General features: G+C 47.6%; 2 protein-coding genes across 3 annotated transcripts in view; both read right to left on the reverse strand.

Annotated features, from left to right (window-relative positions):
- LOC147095572 (scavenger receptor cysteine-rich domain-containing protein DMBT1-like) overlaps nt 1-17,073 on the reverse strand; it is a 960,763-nt gene that overhangs the window by 348,931 nt on the left and 594,759 nt on the right. The window lies entirely within an intron of this gene.
- Nucleotides 1-17,073, reverse strand: part of LOC147095574 (class I histocompatibility antigen, F10 alpha chain-like) — a 93,952-nt gene that overhangs the window by 20,732 nt on the left and 56,147 nt on the right. For both annotated transcript variants that reach the window (XM_085974701.1, XM_085974702.1), the window contains exon 5: nt 3,027-3,131. In XM_085974701.1, coding sequence (XP_085830827.1) covers nt 3,027-3,131 — 105 coding nt within the window. The remainder of the gene's footprint in view (nt 1-3,026; nt 3,132-17,073) is intronic.

The following is a 17,073-nucleotide window of genomic DNA, read 5'->3' on the forward strand; positions in this document are numbered from 1 at the left end:
AGCGCATAGCCGGACAGACGCACACCCGAGGACAGACAGACAGACACATCAATCCATTTATATATTCTAACTGGGGGAGCCCGGCTTTGCCAGGGCTGTTTTGGGCCGGGCGGTTTAAATCGAGTGCGAGGCTTTGGGGCCTCTCTGTGTCCCTCTGTGAATCTGCTGCCGGGCAACATTTCTACCTTTTAATACCTTGAAAGATGAAAGTGAAAGTACTTATAAAACATTTTTGGTAAATCTTATGTTATTTTTAAAAGAGATACTAACTTTTTCAAAGCTGGATGATCAAAGTAGTTTGAGCTGGAAGCTGAAGTAATGGCAGTGAAACAATGGCTGCCAGATCCCTGAGATGAAAAACCATTGGGGGGGGGGGGGGGAGGGGGGGGTCCGCCCACACACACACACCGATTGGCCAACCATCAGGGGACCGTACTGTAGGATTGGTCAATCGTGATGGCACAGGATTGGTCGAACCTTGACGTCAGTCAATCAATGCTAAGTAGCAGATAATGAGTTTAATTTTGAAGGTTTTTTGCATAAGGCGCGAACAATTTTCGTCCGACCGAAAAGTAAATATGCTTACGACCGTCCCGGAAGCGTAAGCTTTCTTCGGAGGTAACGCGCGCGTAGGTACGCTCTATAACTTTCGAGCGCATAGCCGGACAGACGCACACGTGTGGACAGACAGAAGGACAGACAGACAGAAGGACAGACAGATAGACAGAACGATCCGTTTTAGATATAGATAGATATATGGAGGCAGAGCCAGAAACAGTGAGAGACACACACACACACACACACACTGAGACAGAGAGAGTGAGATAGAGACAGCGTGAGACAGAGTGTGTTAGCCGTGGCTCAGTTGGGAGCACTCGTGCCTCTGAGTCCGAAGGTCGTGGGTTCCAAGTCCCACTTCAGAGACTTGAGCACAAAAATCTAGGCCGACGCTCCAGTGCGGTACCGAGGGAGTGCTGCACTGTCGGAGGTGCCGTCTTTCAGATGGAGATGTTAAACCGAGGCCCCGTCTGCTCTCTCAGGTGTGCATAAGATCCTATGGCACTATCTTGAAGAAGAGCAGGGGATTTATCCATATTTATTTATCCATCAGCCATTTTCTTTCTAAATGTATGTACCTTTAAGGGGGGGAACTACTTTTTACAGCTCATGTATACTGTAGTACCGGCAGTGACCACACCTGTATATAGCACTGAGTAGTAATCTGTACAGGCAGTTGCAGTGTGAGCCACGTTGAGTAAACACCTGTTGTACCGTTCTCCGCAGTCTGTGTCTTATTATACACGGACGTAACATTGGCGACAAGGCAGGTTCGAACCTACCTGCAACTCTGCATCACCTCCCGGGGATTCGTTCCTGGAGATCAGTGGATTGGAGGTCAAGGCCAGAGACTCGAGAATTGCGGGGGAGGCTGTCGAGAGCCAGGCTTGGCTTTCCAGTCGAGGTGGTCCAGCGAAACGGGCTGGCAACAGGTAGTGCGCAGACACTTCCCGGACAGCGGCGGGCTAGAGCCCGACCGAGCGGCGCAGCAAAAGGCCGAGCAGCGTCGACGGGGGAGAGAGAGGGCAGAGCGCACAGGGCGCAGCCGGTGTTCAGGGGCTGAGCAGCGTCGAGAGAGAGACACGCAGAAATTCACCTTGCTGACTGATCACCAGCTTCTTGTCTCCATTTTTAATCCGAAGGAGGGCGTTCCGGTGATGACTGCGCAACGACTACAAAGATGGTCACTTTTTCTAGGGGCGCACCACTATGAGATTGAATATAAGGGCACGAAACAGCATGGACATGCTGATGGGCTATCACGCCTGCCACTGCCTACTGCAGAGGAAGCACCAGCAGTGGATCCTGTTGAAATATTCCATTCGACTATAGTTGAATACCTACCGGTAACTAACGCTTGTATCAAAAAGGAAACCCGAAATGACCCGACACTGTCTCGGGTATATGATTTGACGGTGAAGGGATGGCCAGCACATGGCAACTCACTATTGCCAGCATTCTCGACAAGGAGAGAACAGCTGTCAGTGTGCCGGGGGACCTTGATGTGTGGATCCCGAGTGGTAATTCCACCCAAGTTAAGGGATAGAGTGCTCAATGAGCTTCATGAGGGTCATCTGGGAGGGGTAAAAATGAAAAGCCTAGCCAGGGCTTATGTGTGGTGGCCGGGAATCGATAAACAAATCGAGGACCTGACCAAGAGCTGCTCAGGATGCCAGAAAGACCAAAATGCACCACCACAGGCCCCTCTACACCCATGGGAGTGGCCCTCATCTCCATGGCAACGGGTGCATATTGATTTTGCTGGTCCATTCATGGACTCAATGTTTTTAATAGCCGTGGATGCGCACTCGAAATGGCCTGAGGTCATCAAAATGTCCTCCACCACCACGGAGAAAACTATTGCAGTCCTACGGACCATTTTTGCCATGAGACCGTTCTCCCCCCACCCTGAGCCCTTCCCCCACCCCTGTCCCTCCCTCCTTCCCCACCGGGAGACCGTTCTCCCCCCACCCTGAGCCCTTCCCCCACCCCTGTCCCTCCCTCCTTCCCCACCGGGAGACCGTTCTCCCCCCACCCTGAGCCCTTCCCCCACCCCTGTCCCTCCCTCCTTCCCCACCGGGAGACCGTTCTCCCCCCACCCTGAGCCCTTCCCCCACCCCTGTCCCTCCCTCCTTCCCCACCGGGAGACCGTTCTCCCCCCACCCTGAGCCCTTCCCCCACCCCTGTCCCTCCCTCCTTCCCCACCGGGAGACCGTTCTCCCCCCACCCTGAGCCCTTCCCCCACCCCTGTCCCTCCCTCCTTCCCCACCGGGAGACCGTTCCCCCAACATCCTGAGCTTCCTCTACAAACCATGAGCCCCTCTCCCCAAGCTTGGCACCCTTCCCCCCACCATGAGCCCCTGCCCCCCTTACTGGGACTCTCCCACTCCCCCTCCACACTGGGCCCTCCCCAAAATGCAGGCTCCTCCCTCCCTTCCCCACAGGACCATTTTCTCTCCAAATTCTACCTTTATTTCTGTAGATGACGACAGCCACGATGGCGAGAGCGATGAGCGACCCGAGGATTCCAACCACACCGACAATAGCAGGGACCATGGAGTCAGATTTAGTTACTGTGAGAGAGAATCAGAGAGAGAATCAGAGTGATGGACAGGGATACAACGTGCCCTCATACTGAAATATCCCAGGATACACCATGTCCTCGTACTGTAATATCCCAGGATACACCGGGCCATGTCATATTGTAATATCCCAGGATACACCATGTACGGTGATATCCCAGGATACACCGTGTCCTGATACTGTAATATCCCAGGATACATGGTGTACTGTAATATCCCAGGATTCACCGTGTACTGTAATATCCCCGGATACACCTCGTACTGCAATATCCCAGGATACACCGGGCCCTGTCATACTGTAATATCCCAGGATACACCGGGCCCCGTCGTACTGTAATATCCCAGGATACACCGGGCCCCGTTGTACTGTAATATCCCAGGATACTCCGGGCCCTGTCGTTCTGTAATGTCCCAGGATACACCGGGTCCTCGTACAGTAATATCCCAGGATACACTGGGCCCTCGTACTGTAATATCCCAGGATACACCGGGCCCTCATACTGTAATATCCCAGGATACACCGGGCCCTCATACTGTAATATCCCAGGATACACCGGGCCCTGTCATACTGTAATACCCCAGGATACACCAGGCCCTGTCGTACAATCAAACATGGCCACAATAAATAATAATCCTAATAGGTCTAAGAGCGTTAAAAAAACAAGCCTGAAGGCTTTGTGTCTTAATGCGAGGAGCATTTGTAATAAGGTGGATGAATTGGCTGCGCAAATAGAAGTAAACAAATACGATTTGGCTGGGATTACGGAAACGTGGCTCAAGGAAGGCCAGGACTGGGAACTCAACATCCAGGGGTATTCGATATTCAGGAAAGATAGGCAAAAAGGAAAGGGAGGTGGGGTATCATTACTGGTTAAAGAAGGGATTAACACAATTGTAATGAAGGATATTACATCTGATGAGGTGGAATCTGTATGGGTAGAATTGAGAAATACTAAGGCGAAAAAAACATTAGTGGGAGTGGTTTATAGACCTCCAAACAGTAAGGCAGAGGTTGGGGATGGCATTAAAAGGGAAATTAAAGAAGCGTGCAATAAGGGCACAGCAGCCATCATGGATGACTTTAATCTACATATAGGTTGGGCCAACCAAATTAATAACAATACTGTGGAGGAGGAATTCCTGGAGTGTTTACGGGATGATATCCTGGACCAATATGTCGAGGAACCAACCAGAGATCAGGCCATCTTAGACTGGGTAATATGTAACGAGAAAGGATTAATTAGCAATCTTGTTGTACGAGGCCCCTTGGGTTGGAGCGATCATAATATGATCGATTTCTTCATTAAGATGGAGAATGAAGTAGTTGACTCGGAGACTAGGGTCCTCAATTTAAACAAAGGAAACTACGATGGTCTGAGGAGCGAGTTGGGTAGGATTGATTGTGGAATGGCACTCAAATGGTTGACGGTGGATAGGCAATGGCAAACATTCAAAGACCGAATGGATGAACTACAGAATTTGTTCATCTCAGTTTGGCATAACAATAAAACAAAAAAGGTGACCCAACCGTGGCAAACAAGGGAAATTAGGGATAGCATAAGGTCCAAGGAGAGGGCATATAAATTTGCCAGAAAAAGCAATAATCCTGAGGATTGGGAGCAGTTTAGGATTCAACAAAGGAGGACAAAGGGATTAATTAAGAAAGGGAAAATAGAATATGAGAGTAAGCTTTCAGGGAACATAAAAACTGACTGTAAAAGCTTTTATAGATATGTGAAGAGAAAAAGATTGGTGAAGTCAAGCGTAGGTCCCTTGCAGTCAGAATCGGGGGAATTTATAATGGGGAACAAAGAAATGGCTGACCAACTGTGGTGATTATTCCTTGATTAGTAAAAGTATTGTGATTCGTTGTTTGTTAACTGCCTTGGGATATGTGTTGTAATCTCATTGGTAGTTGATGATCACATGATGTGTTGTGGCTACCTTAAATTCAGTCCTTTTTTAGCTTTAGTTGGGACTGGATGCGGAAAGATATGCTGCTGATTTTAAAGTTAATAAAGCCTATCTTTGGAAGGCCAATCTATTCTTTATTTCAATTTATTAACTTTAATGGAGCGATATCTTCAACCAGAATGATTCAAGGCTGACCCCAATTCTGCTGGAGTGGATGATAAATGGAAACATTGGTATTGTACATTTAAAAACTTTTTGGGCGTGTTGGATCAAGAGGCTCTAAATAAGCTGAATATGCTGATCAACTACATTGACCCGGATGAATATAAATATATTTTGCACTGTAAAACTTATGAAGAGGCTATTTCTACATTGGAAAAGATTTTTGTTAAACCAAAGAATGAGGTATTTGCACGTCATCTTCTATCTGCCCGTAGGCAGCAGGTGGGAGAATCTTTGGATACTTATTTACAAGCACTTCGGTGCCTTAGTGTTGACTGTAATTATAAGGCTGTGACGGCTGAAGAACATAAGGACGAATCGGTACGGGATGCTTTTATTAATGGATTACTGTCTAGATCAATTCGTCAGCGGTTGTTAGAAAATAAGACTCTGGATCTTAAAAGTGCTTTTGAGAAAGCTTCTACATTGGATGTGGCTCAGAGAAGTTCGGATTCTTATGCTCTTTTTAATCGGCCTGTGACTATGGTTTCGGCAGTTTCGGATGAAAAGGAATTATGTGGACTTAATGGGAGTGGTTTACTAGATTTTGAAACAGTTTCTACTTCAGCGGCCATTGCCTCTAGGATTCAGAAGTGTTATTTTTGTGGGAATATCCGGCACCCTCGTCTGAAGTGTCCTGCTCGGGAGGCTGTGTGTAGTAAATGCGGCAAGAGAGGTCATTATGCACGTGTGTGCTAATCATCAGGTTCAATTACCTTCCCTTCTCCTGGTGTGGGAGGGTCTTCCTCCACTACCTCTTCTGTGACTATTCAGCCTTTAGATAGGGCGTTTATTGCATCAATTTCTGCTGCATTTGCTCATGGCCTAAGCAAAGCTATAGTTACGGCTCAAGTTAATGGGTTGGAAGTGAAGGCCCTTATAGATACGGGCAGTACTGAGAGTTTTATAAGTCTTCAGTTTGCGAAGGAGAAGCATTTGAAAATTTCGCCTGTTACGTATCAGGTGTGTATGGCTCAGACGACCCTTACTTCACAAATAGCTGGTTGTTGCTTTGTGAAAATGGTTCTTCTAGGTAATACGTATACTGATATACGCCTATCTGTTTTGCCTAATCTCTGTGCAGATATTTTGATTGGACATGATGTGCTTCAGTTACACGAGTCTCTTAGTCTTTCATTTGGAGGGACTAAGCCACCTTTATCTATTTGTGGATTAACCCCTTTATCTATTCCTCCATTATCACTTTTTTCCAATTTGATGTCGGAATGTAAGCCAATTGCTACCAAGTCAAGAAGATATAGTAGTCAGGATAGAGAATTTATTAATTCTGAAGTTCAACGTCTCTTATTGGAAGGAATCATTGAACCTAGTTGTTCGCCTTGGCGAGCACAGGTAGTTGTCACGACTAATGAGAGACACAAGAAACGAATGGTGATAGACTATTCCCAAACTATTAATAGGTATACTCAATTAGACGCGTACCCTTTGCCTAAGATTGATGAGCTTATCAATAAAGTATCTCAGTATAAAGTTTTTAGCACTATTGATTTAAAGAGTGCTTATCATCAGATTCCTATTGTTAAGAAGGATCAACCATATACGGCCTTTGAGGCTGGTGGAAAGCTGTATCAGTTTTGCCGAATACCATTTGGTGTTACTAATGGTGTTGCTTGTTTTCAACGGGCAATGGATGCTTTTATAAGTGATAACTCCCTTTCTGACACCTTTTCATACTTAGATGACATCACAGTGTGTGGCAAATCAAGGGTGGAGCATGATTCTAATTTAAAAAGATTCCTTCAAGCTGCGGAAAAAGTTGGTTTAACTTTTAACAAAGAGAAATGTATCTTTTCGACTACTGAGGTAAATCTATTGGGGTATATTATTTCGGGAAATAAGATTAAACCAGATCCAGAACGTCTGCGACCATTGATCGATTTACCTTGTCCTACTAATTCTAAGGCTTTGCAACGAGTTGTTGGACTGTTTTCTTATTATTCTAATTGGATTGCAAATTTTTCAGGGAAGATCCGGCCTCTTATTCAGGTTACGACATATCCTCTATCATGGGAGGCCAGGACATGTTTTGAGAATTTTAAAAAGGATATTTTAGGAGCAGTTGTGCATTCCATTGATGAGCAGGTTCCCTTTGTGATTGAGACGGATGCTTCGGATTTTGCAATTGTGGCTACTTTGAACCAAAATGGAAGACCTGTGGCCTTTTTCTCACGTACTTTGAATAATAGTGAAAAAAGACATTCCTCAATAGAAAAAGAGGCATACGCAATAGTAGAAGCATTGCGTAAATGGAGACATTATTTATCGGGGCGACATTTCACGTTGGTAACTGATCAAAAATCTGTGTCCTTTATGTTTGATGTTAAACATTTTGGAAAGATTAAAAATGATAAAATAATGAGATGGAGGATTGAGTTGGCATGTTACCATTTTGACATAGTTTATCGTCCGGGGAAGGATAATGTTGCTGCTGATGCACTGTCGAGGGCTTATTGTTCTGTGATTCACGGAGATACGCTTATTAATCTTCACAATGCCTTATGTCATCCTGGGGTTACGAGGATGATACACTTTGTACGCAGTAAGAACTTGCCTTTTTCAGTTGAAGACGTCAAGCGGATGACTTCATCATGTTCTATCTGTGCTCGGTGTAAACTGAATTTCTTTAAGCCTCAACGAGCTCATCTTATAAAGGCTACTTCTCCTTTTGAACGTTTGAGTGTCGATTTTAAGGGACCTCTTCCTTCAACTAATCAAAACCGATATATATTTACTGTTATGGACGAGTTTTCAAGGTTCCCTTTTGCTTTTCCTTGTGCAGATGTATCAGCTGCTACAGTTATTAAATGTTTGACTCAACTTTTTGTCATCTTTGGGATGCCTGCGTATATCCATTCGGATCAGGGAAGTTCTTTTATGTCTTCCCAGTTGAAGGAATACCTTCAGAGTCGGGGAATTTCTACTAGTAGAACTACCCCGTATAATCCCCAGGGTAATGGACAGTGTGAACGATACAATGGGGTGATCTGGAAGGCAGTTATGTTGGCATTGACATCCCGGAATCTTAAGAATACACAGTGGGAAATGGTGCTGCCTGATGCCCTGCATTCCATTAGATCATTGCTTTCAACGGCTACTAATGTGACCCCCCATGAAAGGCTCTTTAACTGTCCGCAGAGATCTACTACGGGATATTCGGTACCTTCATGGCTTACTATGCAGGGACCTGTGTTGCTTTGACGCCATGTTAGATTGTCAAAATATGACCCCTTGGTGGAGGAGGTGGAGCTGTTGGAGGCAAATTCCCAATATGCTCATATTCGATTCCAAGATGGGAAAGAAAGTACTGTTTCAATTAAAGACTTGGCTCCTTGCGGGGGCCAGCCCTCTTCTGAGGATATTAATAATGGTCATGATTCGGATAATGTGGATGCTGTTACAGATACTACGAATATTTCCAATCCGATTGCAGATAATCATACTTCTATGAGTCAGCCTTTGATAGATGTTTATGACTGTCCCAGTTCATCTTCTGATGGGATTTCTAATCCGGAAACCGTTGAGAATCGGGATATGGATAGCCTTCCTGTTGAAGATACTTCTGTGCCTTCTGGCGTGGGAGGGCAAGGAATTTCACCAAGGTTAAGAAGGTCGACACGAACAAGATATCCGGTCGACCGATTGAAAATGGACTTTTAAATTGATAGTAATGTTTTAAAAATTGTTGAAATACTATAGTTTATTGTTTTAGTTGAGAGATACTTAATACTTATGCGTAATGTTATTATTTGTTGTTGTTCATTTAGTATTGTGTTATGTAAATAGTTTTATTCTCGTGCATAGTTGTAAATAATTAATTGTAAATTGTAAAAGTTATTAGGTTGGAGTATATTTTAAAAGGAGGGGTGAATGTGGTGATTATTCCTTGATTAGTAAAAGTATTGTGATTCGTTGTTTGTTAACTGCCTTGGGATATGTGTTGTAATCTCATTGGTAGTTGATGATCACATGTGGTGTTGTGGCTACCTTAAATTCAGTCCTTTTCTAGCTTTAGTTGGGACTGGATGCGGAAAGATATGCTGCTGATTTTAAAGTTAATAAAGCCTAGCTTTGGAAGGCCAATCTATTCTTCATTTCACCAACTAAATACATATTTTGGTTCTGTCTTCACAAAGGAGGACACAAATAACCTCCCAGAGATGCCGGGGAACATAGGGTCTGATGAAAGGGTGGAACTGAAAGAAATCATATTTGTAGGAAAATGGTGTTACGAAAATTGATGGGACTGAAGGCCGATAAATCCCCAGGGCCTGATAATCTACATCCCAGGGTACTTAAGGAAGTGGCCCTAGAAATAGTAGATGCATTGCTGGTCATCTTCCAGAACTCGATAGACTCTGGAACGGTACCCATGGATTGGAGGGTAGCTAATGTTACCCCACTATTCAAAAAAGGTGGTAGAGAAAAGGCAGGGAATTATAGACCAGTAAGCTTGACATCGGTAGTGGGGAAAATGCTAGAATCTATTATAAAAGATGTAATAGCAGAGCACTTGGAAAGCAGTGACTGGATCGAACAAAGTCAACATGGATTTACAAAAGGTAAATCATGCTTGACTAAACTACTGGAAATTTTTGAGGATGTAACTGGTAAAATAGATAAGGGAGAACCAGTGGATGTGGTGTATTTGGACTTTCAGAAGGCTTTCGATAAGGTCCCGCATAAGAGATTAGCGTGCAAAATTAAGGCACATGGGATTGGGGGCAAGGTATTGACTTGGATAGAGAACTGGTTGGTGGACAGAAAGCAAAGAGTTGGAATAAACGGGTCATTTTCCAAGTGGCAGGCAGTGACTAGTGGGGTACCGCAAGGATCGGTCCTAGGACCCCAGCTGTTCACAATATATATTAATGATCTGGACGAGGGAATTGAATGTAATATCTCCAAATTTGCAGACGAGACAAAGCTGGGTGGGAGGGTATGCTGTGAGGAGGATGTCGTGAAAATCCAGTATGATTTGGACAGGTTGGGTGATTGGGCAGAAACATGGCAAATGCACTATAATGTGGATAAATGTGAGGTTATCCACTTTGGTGGCAAAAACAGGAAGGCAGATTATTATTTGAATGGCAATAGATTGGGAGAAGGGGAAGTGCAAAGAGACCTGGGTGTTCTTGTGCACCAGTCGCTGAAGGTAAGCATGCAGGTGCAGCAGGCGGTTAAGAAGGCAAATGGTGTGTTGGCCTTCGTAGCAAGAGGGTTCGAGTACAAGAACAAGGATGTTTTGCTGCAGTTGTACAGGGCCTTGGTGAGACCACACCTTGAGTATTGTGTGCAGTTTTGGTCGCCTTACCTGAGGAAGGACGTTCTTGCCATGGAGGGAGTGCAGCGAAGATTCACCAGGCTGATACCTGGGATGGCAGGAATGACGTATGAGGATAGATTGTGTCGATTGGGCTTATACTCACTGGAGTTTAGAAGATTGAGAGGGGATCTCATCGAAACCTATAAAATTCTGTCAGGCCTGGACAGACTAGATGCAGGAAGGATGTTTCTGATGGCCGGGAGTCCAGAACCAGGGGTCATAATCTAAGGATAAGGGGTAAGCCATTTAGGACTGAGATGAGGAGGAATTTCTTCACCCAGAGAGTGGTGAACCTGTGGAATTCTCTGCCACAGAAGGCAGTAGAGGCCAATTCATTAAGCAAATTCAAGAAAGAGTTGGAAATATTTCTCAAGGCTAAAGGGATCAAGGGATATAGGGAGAAGGCAGGGACAGGGTACTGAATTTGGATGATCAGCCATGATCTCACTGAATGGCGGAGATGGCTAGAAGGGCCGAATGGCCTACTCCTGCTCCTATCTTCTACATTTCTATGTAATATCCCAGGATACACCGGGTACTCGTACTGTAATATCCCAGGATACACCGGGCCCTGTCCTACTGTAATAACCCAGGATACACCGGGCCCTCGTACTGTAATATCCCAGGACACACCAGGCCCTGTCGTCCTGTAATATCCCAGGATACACCGGGCCCTGTCGTACTGTAATATCCCAGGATACACCGGGCCCTGTTGTACTGTAATATCCCAGGATACACCGGGCCCTGTCGTACTGTAATATCCCAGGATACACCGGGCCCTGTCGTACAGTAATATCCCAGGATACACCAGGCCCTCTTACTGTAATATTCCAGGATACACCGGGCCCTGTCATACTGTAATATCCCAGGATACACCGGGCCCTCGTACAGTAATATCCCAGGATACACCAGGCCCTTTCATACTATAATATCCCAGCATACACCGGGACCTGTCGTACTGTAATATCCCAGGATACACCGGGTACTCGGACTGTAATATCCCAGGATACACCGGGCCCTGTCCTACTGTAATAACCCAGGATACACCGGGCCCTCGTACTGTAATATCCCAGGATACACCGGGCCCTGTCATACTGTAATATCCCAGGATACACCAGGTCCTGTCGTACTGTAATATCCCAGGATACACCGGGCCCTGTTGTACTGTAATATCCCAGGATACACCGGGCCCTGTCGTACTGTAATATCCCAGGATACACGGGGACCTGTCGTACAGTAATATCCCAGGATACACCGGGCCCTCTTACAGTAATATCCCAGGATACACCGGGCCCTGTCGTACTGTAATATCCCAGGATACACCGGGCCCTGTCATACTGTAATATCCCAGGATACACCGGGCACCGTCATACTGTAATATCCCAGGATACACCGGGCCCTCGTACAGTAATATCCCAGGATACACCAGGCCCTTTCGTACTATAATATCCCAGCATACACCGGGACCTGTCGTACTGTAATATCCCAGGATACCCCGGGCCCTCTTACTGTAATATCCCAGGATACACCGGGCCCTGTCGTACTGTAATATCCCAGGATACACCGGGCCCCGTCATACTGTAATATCCCAGGATACACCGGGCCCTCGTACAGTAATATCCCAGGATACACCGGGCCCTGTCCTACTGTAATAACCCAGGATACACCAGGCTCTCGTACTGTAATATCCCAGGATACACCGGGCCCTGTCATTCTGTAATATCCCAGGATACACCGGGCCCTGTCGTACTGTAATATCCCAGGATACACCGGGCCCTGTTGTACTGTAATATCCCAGGATACACCGCGCCCTGTCGTACTGTAATATCCCAGGATACACTGGGCCCTCATACAGTAATATCCCAGGATACATCGGGCCCTTTCGTACAATAATATCCCAGCATACACCGGGACCTGTCGTACTGTAATATCCCAGGATACACCGGGTCCTCGTTCTGTAATATCCCAGGATACACCAGGCCCTGTCGTACTGTAATATCCCAGGATACACCGGGCCCTCGTACGGTAATATCCCAGGATAAACCGGGCCCTGTCGTACTGTAATATCCCAGGATACACCGGGCCCTCCTACTGTAATATCCCAGGATACACCGGGCCCTGTCGTTGTGTAATATCCCAGGATACACCGGGCACTCGTACTGTAATAACCCAGGATACACCGGGCCCTGTCGTACTGCAATATCCCAGGATACACCGAGCCCTGTCGTACAATAATATCCCAGGATACACCGGGCCCTGTCGTACTGCAATATCCCAGGATGCACCACTGCCCTCTTGCTGTAATATCCCAGGATACACCGACCCTGTCATACTGCAATATGCCAGGATACACCTGGCCCTGTCGTACAGTAATATCCCAGGATACACCGGGTCCTCGTACTGTAATATCCCAGGATACACCGGGCCCTCTTACTGTAATATCCCAGGATACACCAGGCCCATGTACTGTAATATCCCAGGATACACCGGGCCCTGTCGTACTGTAATATCCCAGGATACACCGGGCCCTCGTACTGTAATATCCCAGGATACACCGGGCCCTGTCATACTGTAATATCCCAGGATACACCGACCCTGTCGTACTGTAATATCCCAGGGTGCACCGGACCGGGCCCTCGTACTGGAATATCCCAGGATGCACCGGGCCCTCGTACTGCAATATCCCAGGATACACCGTGCCCTCTTACTGTAATATCCCAGGATACACCGGGCACTGTCGTACTGTAATATCCCAGGATAAACCGGGCCCTGTTGTTCTGTAATATCCCAGGATACACCGGGCCCTCTTACTGTAATATCCCAGGATACACCGGGCCCTCGTACTGTAATATCCCAGTATACACCGGGCCCTTGTACTGTAATATCCCAGGATACACCGGGCCCTCGTACTGTAATATCCCAGGATACACCGGGCCCTGTCATCCTGTAATATCCCAGGCTACACCGGGTCCTCATACTGTAATATCCCAGGATACACTGGGCCCTCGTACTGTAATATCCCAGGTTACATCGGGCCCTCATACTGTAATATCCCACGATACACCGGGCCCTCTTACTGTAATATCCCAGGATACACCGGGCCCTCGTACTGTAATATCCCAGGATACACCGTGCCCTGTCGTACTGTAATATCCCAGGATACACCAGGCCCTGTCGTACTGTAATATCCCAGGACACACCGGGCCATCGTACTGTAATATCCCAGGATACACCGGGCCCTCGTACTGTAATATCCCAGGATACACCGGGCCCTGTCATACTGTAATATCCCAGGATACACCGACCCTGTCGTACTGTAATATCCCAGGGTGCACCGGACTGGGCCCTCATACTGTAATATCCCAGAATGCACCGGGCCCTCGTACTGTAATATCCCAGGATACACCATGCCCTCTTACTGTAATATCCCAGGATACAACGGGCACTGTCGTACTGTAATATCCCAGGATACACCGGGCCCTGTCGTTCTGTAATCTCCCAGGATACACCGGGCCCTCTTACTGTAATATCCCAGGATACACCGGGCCCTTGTACTGTAATATCCCAGTATACACCGGGCCCTTGTACTGTAATATCCCAGGATACACCGGGCCCTCGTACTGTAATATCCCAGGACACACCAGGCCCTGTCGTCCTGTAATATCCCAGGATACACCGGGCCCTGTCGTACTGTAATATCCCAGGATACACCGGGCCCTGTTGTACTGTAATATCCCAGGATACACCGGGCCCTGTCGTACTGTAATATCCCAGGATACACCGGGCCCTGTCGTACAGTAATATCCCAGGATACACCAGGCCCTCTTACTGTAATATTCCAGGATACACCGGGCCCTGTCATACTGTAATATCCCAAGATACACCGGGCCCTCGTACAGTAATATCCCAGGATACACCAGGCCCTTTCATACTATAATATCCCAGCATACACCGGGACCTGTCGTACTGTAATATCCCAGGATACACCGGGTACTCGGACTGTAATATCCCAGGATACACCGGGCCCTGTCCTACGGTAATAACCCAGGATACACCGGGCCCTCGTACTGTAATATCCCAGGATACACCGGGCCCTGTCATACTGTAATATCCCAGGATACACCAGGTCCTGTCGTACTGTAATATCCCAGGATACACCGGGCCCTGTTGTACTGTAATATCCCAGGATACACCGGGCCCTGTCGTACTGTAATATCCCAGGATACACGGGGACCTGTCGTACAGTAATATCCCAGGATACACCGGGCCCTCTTACAGTAATATCCCAGGATACACCGGGCCCTGTCGTACTGTAATATCCCAGGATACACCGGGCCCTGTCATACTGTAATATCCCAGGATACACCGGGCACCGTCATACTGTAATATCCCAGGATACACCGGGCCCTCGTACAGTAATATCCCAGGATACACCGGGCCCTTTCGTACTATAATATCCCAGCATACACCGGGACCTGTCGTACTGTAATATCCCAGGATACCCCGGGCCCTCTTACTGTAATATCCCAGGATACACCGGGCCCTGTCGTACTGTAATATCCCAGGATACACCGGGCCCCGTCATACTGTAATATCCCAGGATACACCGGGCCCTCGTACAGTAATATCCCAGGATACACCGGGCCCTGTCCTACTGTAATAACCCAGGATACACCAGGCTCTCGTACTGTAATATCCCAGGATACACCGGGCCCTGTCATTCTGTAATATCCCAGGATACACCGGGCCCTGTCGTACTGTAATATCCCAGGATACACCGGGCCCTGTTGTACTGTAATATCCCAGGATACACCGCGCCCTGTCGTACTGTAATATCCCAGGATACACTGGGCCCTCATACAGTAATATCCCAGGATACATCGGGCCCTTTCGTACAATAATATCCCAGCATACACCGGGACCTGTCGTACTGTAATATCCCAGGATACACCGGGTCCTCGTTCTGTAATATCCCAGGATACACCAGGCCCTGTCGTACTGTAATATCCCAGGATACACCGGGCCCTCGTACGGTAATATCCCAGGATAAACCGGGCCCTGTCGTACTGTAATATCCCAGGATACACCGGGCCCTCCTACTGTAATATCCCAGGATACACCGGGCCCTGTCGTTGTGTAATATCCCAGGATACACCGGGCACTCGTACTGTAATAACCCAGGATACACCGGGCCCTGTCGTACTGCAATATCCCAGGATACACCGAGCCCTGTCGTACAATAATATCCCAGGATACACCGGGCCCTGTCGTACTGCAATATCCCAGGATGCACCACTGCCCTCTTGCTGTAATATCCCAGGATACACCGACCCTGTCATACTGCAATATGCCAGGATACACCTGGCCCTGTCGTACAGTAATATCCCAGGATACACCGGGTCCTCGTACTGTAATATCCCAGGATACACCGGGCCCTCTTACTGTAATATCCCAGGATACACCAGGCCCATGTACTGTAATATCCCAGGATACACCGGGCCCTGTCGTACTGTAATATCCCAGGATACACCGGGCCCTCGTACTGTAATATCCCAGGATACACCGGGCCCTGTCATACTGTAATATCCCAGGATACACCGACCCTGTCGTACTGTAATATCCCAGGGTGCACCGGACCGGGCCCTCGTACTGGAATATCCCAGGATGCACCGGGCCCTCGTACTGCAATATCCCAGGATACACCGTGCCCTCTTACTGTAATATCCCAGGATACACCGGGCACTGTCGTACTGTAATATCCCAGGATACACCGGGCCCTGTTGTTCTGTAATATCCCAGGATACACCGGGCCCTCTTACTGTAATATCCCAGGATACACCGGGCCCTCGTACTGTAATATCCCAGTATACACCGGGCCCTTGTACTGTAATATCCCAGGATACACCGGGCCCTCGTACTGTAATATCCCAGGATACACCGGGCCCTGTCATCCTGTAATATCCCAGGCTACACCGGGTCCTCATACTGTAATATCCCAGGATACACTGGGCCCTCGTACTGTAATATCCCAGGTTACATCGGGCCCTCATACTGTAATATCCCACGATACACCGGGCCCTCTTACTGTAATATCCCAGGATACACCGGGTCCTCGTTCTGTAATATCCCAGGATACACCAGGCCCTGTCGTACTGTAATATCCCAGGATACACCGGGCCCTCGTACGGTAATATCCCAGGATAAACCGGGCCCTGTCGTACTGTAATATCCCAGGATACACCGGGCCCTCCTACTGTAATATCCCAGGATACACCGGGCCCTGTCGTCGTGTAATATCCCAGGATACACCGGGCACTCGTACTGTAATAACCCAGGATACACCGGGCCCTGTCGTACTGCAATATCCCAGGATACACCGAGCCCTGTCGTACAATAATATCCCAGGATACACCGGGCCCTGTCGTACTGCAATATCCCAGGATGCACCACTGC

This window comes from Somniosus microcephalus, unplaced genomic scaffold (genome assembly GCF_052327205.1).
Source record: "Somniosus microcephalus isolate GS21.2 unplaced genomic scaffold, FLI_Smic_1.0 unresolved_chr1, whole genome shotgun sequence".
Taxonomy (NCBI): Eukaryota; Metazoa; Chordata; class Chondrichthyes; order Squaliformes; family Somniosidae; genus Somniosus; species Somniosus microcephalus.